The sequence below is a fragment of the Pinus tabuliformis genome, chromosome 5_2 (genome assembly GCF_031772625.1).
Source record: "Pinus tabuliformis cultivar Carrire ecotype Pingquan chromosome 5_2, CPIR1, whole genome shotgun sequence".
NCBI lineage: Eukaryota > Viridiplantae > Streptophyta > Pinopsida > Pinales > Pinaceae > Pinus > Pinus tabuliformis.
The window spans coordinates 678,961,429-678,968,168 of record NC_142306.1 but is presented as its reverse complement, the minus strand read 5'-3'; the positions used below and the strand labels follow the sequence as shown (position 1 = coordinate 678,968,168).

The window sequence follows — 6,740 nt, the reverse complement described above, 5'->3', positions numbered from 1 at the left end:
TCCACACAAGTGATTAGTTAGAGTAGCCAGTTCTATCCAAATCACTACATATCATATTGAGTTGGCTAGACTCAATATATTAATCAATTCCAAGACAATTCTATTATCTATAAACAACATGATATTCTTTACAGACAATTGAGAAACACATTTCATTTATCATGACCAAAGATTTCTATAATTACCATCAGGAAAGCCTTGAGGATTCATGGGAGCTCCAAAGTCGCCACACCTCATGGGTTGAAGTCAAACTGATCGACCATTGTTGCACGCGACACCAGTTCGCGCCATTGCTCCAGATCTTGGAATACGCTTTCCAACAGCTCTCCAAATAGGTCATGTCGAATATCTTTTCATGCAATTGCCTCTCGAACATGTAGCTCCACCTTTTGTTTGCTTCCAACATTCCTAACAACATAACACCCATGCAACTTTGCAAACTGTCCAACAAGCTGTCTAATTGCTCCAAAAGCTGCATAAACAAAGACCTTTTCACCCACTTTAGGAGAGCCCACCTCATGAAAACCAGCATATGTTATGAATCCAGGCATTCCTAAAACTCCCAAACAATATGAGATAGGTAGATCTGTATCTTTGATCTTCTGCAAGTTATTGGCCCCAGGTATTATGCTGTATTCTTCCCATCCAGTAATATCAATTACCAAATCATCTTCTTTGAAGTTTGGATGATTTGAAATAACAACCTTGGAAACACCATAGCTAGTTATCTCCGATCCAGGTGTAAAGGTAGCTGTAACATAAGTAGCTCTATTTCTCATGCGGGACCACATGTAAGGATCACACGATAAATACAAATTCTTTACAAGTACATCTTGTGATCCATCTTTCAGTTGCAAAGGAAGTTTTGTAGATTTTAATAACATATCATACACCTTGGGCATCCCAGTAAAGTAGTCCTTGAAAATAACTTGTTTATTATCCACTTCATTACGTGCCATTTCAGTTCTGAAAAAAGCAGTGTGGAAAGTTGCAGGTGATGGTCACATGGATTCCCACGACCTGCAAGCGGCATCATAACTAGTCATCCATCGACAACAGATACCAACGCCACCGGCTCGACTACGCTGCACCGCTAGCTCAACCAATCTGCTGCCTCCTGATCGGATCTCTCTCCCGACTGGCAGACACACCATGGCTGCAGGTCACCAGATCCACGGCAGTGTTCCACAGTGCCTCTTCAGGTGAACCATTTCAGTCTCTGCAACTCCTCCACAGATCCGGCAACAGAGATGCCACGCGCACGGATGATGGGCAAACTTACTTAAAAAAAAAAAAAAAACAAACAAACAAACAAAACAAAAAAAAACAAAATAACAAAAAAAACACAAAAACAAAAACAAACACCAAAAAAAAAAAAAAAAAAAAAAAAAACAAACAAGCAAACAAACAAACAAACAAAAAACTAAAGCAATACAAATACACTCTTTTATTTTTCCTCGCCCAGGACTGGCCAAGCCCACTAGGAGCCAGCCCTCAGGGCTCTGATACCATGATAAACTTTGATATTGTCTATGTTTCATTAATCAAATGTAATTACATATATACATGCACACACAATCTGTTGGTTGAGGAAATCTCTCAACCACACACCAAACTAGGAACAAGTAGATATAGCCAAATCCTATAGAATAGGAACTGACTCCTTACATAGAAAGAATCACAACTAGAGACAAGTAGGAATTAGATATTCCAACACCTCGCCCGTTAACTATATAAACTCCAATTGCATTGGAGCCAGACATTACTGCTCCCAGTCGGACATTACTGCTCCAAGAGTCAACATATTGGTCGGCTCCTTATAGTTTCAGCGACATCCATGTTTTGTCCACATGTCAATGGAATTGTTGCCTTATTGAGATCTGTTAACCCTAAATGGAGCGTCTCCGCTATCAAATCTACTCTCGTGACTATATGGAGCGTCTCAGCTATCAAATTTTCTCTCGTGACTATATGGAGCGTCTCGGCTATCAAATTTGCTCTCGTGACTACATGTATGATTCCAGGAAGCTCAAATGATCAACAATTTTGAAAGCTTGAGGCCAAATTCCACCTGTAATCGTACCTGGAATGGCGCCAAGAAATGCAGTTGCATCCTCTTCGTCCTTAAAGCCCCCACGGTGATCCTCTGTAGCTTACCAAAATGAATCTTCTACCGCACGAAAGAAAAGGAAAACAACTCCTCCGCAACCTCTCTCGGCTACTGCACCACCTGCACCAACTACCGTGTATGTGTTGATAAAGAGCGAGGGCTATGCCCCCGATGGATTTCTGAGTCCATCCTCTGTGAAATATTGTGTTTGACTGTTGGGTTTCTCTGAAGGCACTTGTTCTCTCGTTATACCTCTTGTGGTGAGGCTGGAGGCATGGTCACCGCTACTCCCAATCCATCCTCTGTGAAAAACTATCCTCTGTGAAAAACTGTGTGTTTGGCAGCTGAGTTTCTTCAAGCGACTCATTCTCTCGTTACACCTCTCGTGGTGAGGCAGGAGGCACATGCATCCCATGCAAATTTTATATATTACAGCTGACCATCATTTTATCTATATGTAATTATTGTGGACACAATAGCATAGTAATCATCCTACACAAAACGCTAAGTGGGACCTACCATGAGGGCCATGTGTCTCTGCATCTTATGCATATATTGTTGACATGTTCAAAAAGTTGCTACATTTTTTAAATTGGGTTTCTATTGTAGTGGTTTTCAAATTTATTGACCTGATGGAGGTGGAAATAAATTGGAACCTGGTCCTGATAAATGTAATATATTGGGCACCAACGGAGGTAAGGAAGGAGGCGTTGTCTTCAGGCTTCACATGCTTACTTAGTATTCAATCAATTTTCTATGCCATGTCACATCCCAAGCTTTCAATTTCCAATGGCAACTCACGATTAGGAATTGATAGATCCCCTGTTCTTTTATTTGACCTACCTATTTCTTGTTTTTAACCCAAGCCAGGTAATTTACTCTATAAATAATGTAGAAAATATTTTTAGTTTCTTGTTTATTACTCTGGACTGTTTGCATTATAATGAGTAACTTGATTTGCTTATCTTTTTCATAAAAATGTTTCTTGATAACATAAATTTGTGAATTTATAAACTCAGTTACTGTTTTCTTATCGCACTTCAAATTTAAAAAGATGAACATAGGTTTTTTAAATTTATTTTTCATTGTGGTCACTGATTTCTAAAGTTTTTTACCACAAGATGTATTTGACATGGAAGCTGCATAAATAAGTCTTTTACGACCAGATGTCTTTGACTTGGAAGCTGGATAAATTGGTTATAAATTGGATATGTGACAATTTTTTTCCCAATTTTTAGATTCCATATATCGAGCTGAATTTCGCAGTTTAAGAGTCTTTGAAGGACTAGTTAGTCGAATCCAGACCCTTTGGTCTTGTTGAGGGGAAAGATTTGCATGTGGTAACTAAATTAGCTTGTGGAGCTACAGCAGGAACTCTTGGACAAACTGTAGCTTATCCTCTTGATGCAATTACCAAGAAGAATGCAAATGGTTGGGTGGAAAAATGCTTCTTCTATTGTAACCGGAGATGGGAGAAGAAAAGCTCCACTTCAATCCTCTGGTAGGACAGAGCCTCCATGTTTATCCTTATTCATTCACTCTAGACAGCAATGGGAATTTCACATTGAAATGGAGGAATAAAATCACATACTAGAATTAGGGTGCCCCTAATGGCTCCACAGCACATCTGAGCAATCAAGGGCTTTTTACACTCTCCAATTCTTCTGGTGTTTAGCTCTGGAGTGCATACAACATCGATTACACCGATTCATCGATCACATGGAAATTTGAGGTCCTATGGGTGGGTTAAAAGCTCTGGAACATGGAAACTGGGTTGGAGTCTGGTAGAAGACCAATGCCAAGTGTTTGGATGGTGTGGGAACTTTGGAATATGTGTTTACAATGACACAACCCCCTACTGCATATGTCCATCTACAGATTTCATTCCCATAGATCCCAAGGATCCCACACAAGGGTGCAAGAGAGAGCAGGACATTACAGGGTGCAGTAACCAGAGCATGGTTGTATTAAACAATACTGAATTCTTTTCTTATCCTCCAAAATCAGAGTCACAGTCGGAGATATACAATTTGGGCATTCCAGATTGTCAGGTGAATTGCCTGAAGAATCAACTCTGTGTTGCATCTACAGTCACGGCGGATGGCTCGGGCACTTGCTGTCTGAAGACTGAGAATTTCACAAGTGCCTACCAATCAGCAACCATTCCAAGTACTTCGTATGTAAAGGTATATGCTCCAGGTCATACTCAAGCACCGCCACCCCCTGCCATTAGGTTTTTGAGATCAACCAAAGTATCTCCTATTCTAATTGCAGAAGCAGTTGTAGGACCTATCATTGCCTTGATTACTGTATAGATATGTCTTTGGTTTCTGTTTTGTAGAAATAATTCTAGGTTTAGAATTGAGCAACTACTAGCCCAATACACACTTCTGGACTATGCCTCGGGGCCTCAACAATGAATTTTGTGGAAAAGTTGTGTTCAGGTGGGTTTGGAACGGTGTACAAGGGAGAACTGTCAAACAAGACAATAGTTGCAGTCAAGTAGCTGGAAGGGATTGAACAAGGGGAGAGGCAATTTCGCATGGAAGTGGCAACCATCAGTAGTACTCGTCACTTGAATTTGGTTAGGCTTGTCGGATTTTGCCCAGAAGGCCGCCATAGGTTGTTGGTTTATGAATTCATGAAAAATTCTTTAAAACATTGTAAAACTAAAAATCTTGTGATGTTATTAAACGTACAACTAGAAAGCCTAACAACTAGTTTCATAGCAAGCAGGAATATAACACCCGTCAAAACAGTAGTAGGTGTTTTATCATATGAAGCAAAAGAAGTAAAGGAAGTTCCAGCTGTCACATATAGATCCTCTATATGGGCATAAAGATCTCTAGTTAGTTGACCGAGCTTCTTTCACTATTATTGCTTAGTTCTATGTAAGCTTATCTTTCACCTACAAGAATGAAAACTGATGGGTCCTAGATTTGTTCCATTCGCTAAAAAGAGACAGAGACAACTGGCAGGGACTTGCTGCCTCTGCAGCCCTTCTTGTTTCTAATTACAACTTAATTCATAAACTTCCAGTTATAAAATAATATGAATGAAACATCAACTAATAAAACTATATTCTTCGAAAAACATCAAATAAATATACATGGTTATCAAGGTGACAACCTTTTAATTAAAAACGAATATCATGATACCCCATTTTTTAACTCAGCTACACAACAAGGAGAGAACAACGACAAATGCATTAAAGGAATATAACTAGACATTTATCTTTATTCTCAATTGCTTATGGACTTGCAATTATCAGAACTTTTACAATGTTCAAAGTATGATTATCGTCCATTGACTTGGATAAGGGAAAGAATACATTACTTGTAAAATTATATCGAGATTAAGATTTGTCTGAGTCTTAATCATGAAAATATATGGTCCCTCCCCTTGGATTAAGATTTTTCTGTATCCCAATGATGAAAATGCATTGGCCTGCCCACTCCTTTATTGTGTTATTTCAAATCACAATTCTTGTGTTTATTGGCTTACTTGACATAGAAATTAAAGAAGGACAAGTTGAAGATGAAATGTGTAGCTCTCAGGGGAGACCAGCTCAACCTGAAGAGTGCTGACACTCAAATCTATATTCAATCAGTTAGAAGCCTCATATATATATATAGTATTACAAATCGGTTGAGAAGTTAGAACAATCACCTCAAAAATAGGATCTATAAACTAAATAAACCCACAACTTAAATGAGACACAACAAACCACTAATAATTAAACAATCTAGAAACTACTACATTTCCCATTAATTCTAAGTCTCCCACTTAATGGAGAAATGAGTTTTCAATGTCTATTGGTCTAAGTCTCAGCTAGACTTACAATTTAACTTTAACAAATTCATCTTGATCTTTGTTGTTATTAAATAATGATAATGCTTCTTCCTTGGTTCGTTTTTCTTTAATTTCATGTTTCAAATAGTTTGTGTTCTTCTTCTCATCATTTGCAATACCTCATCAAGTTCTTGGGAACTAGATTTGACTTCAATGCTTGTAAATCCTTCATTACAATCATAAGTGGGTTGTTGCACTTTGTCATTATATTCATCTATGCCTTGTTTAGTGGACTATTGTCACATTAGCTCAAAATTGTCAGGCCCTAGAATTTTCGTGTTTAATTCATCTTTTTATCCTATTATTACTCATGATTTTATCTAATTCCTATCATTACTATCATTTTTCACAATTGTTGGGCTATTACCTTAGACCTAGAACATGATCAAGTAAGTGTTCATTATTTAACCTATTTCCTTTATTTTGATAAGATCTGCATCAAAATGGTTATTAATGATAGTGCTTGCATTGTTTTAGGTTTTTAAGAAGGTGTATGAAATATAGGTCAATGATATATATGCATCACCAATTTATTGATAAGTGCACCAATAGATGGCCTTGTTCCCGTGTCCTCGAGGATTCTCGCACTAAGGAAATATTGTACATGTTGTCTTCAATAATTTGCGCATATTTGGCATGTCAATGTTCTCGGGGAAACATATGGAGTTACGAACAAACAATTGGTCAACCAGCTTCTACATGAAATACATTTCTGCCTACACCAGTCTACTTGCACTAAAGAGTAATCAATTTGGGGCTTTGATAGATCAACACACTT

General features: G+C 38.1%; 1 protein-coding gene across 1 annotated transcript; it reads right to left on the bottom strand.

Annotated features, from left to right (window-relative positions):
• Positions 1-353: 353 nt before the first annotated feature.
• LOC149160930 (2-alkenal reductase (NADP(+)-dependent)-like) lies at positions 354-959 on the bottom strand. The gene has a single exon (XM_089434737.1). The coding sequence runs from the start codon at positions 957-959 to the stop codon at positions 354-356; it is 606 nt and encodes a 201-aa protein (XP_089290863.1).
• Between the last annotated feature and the right edge of the window lie 5,781 nt (positions 960-6,740).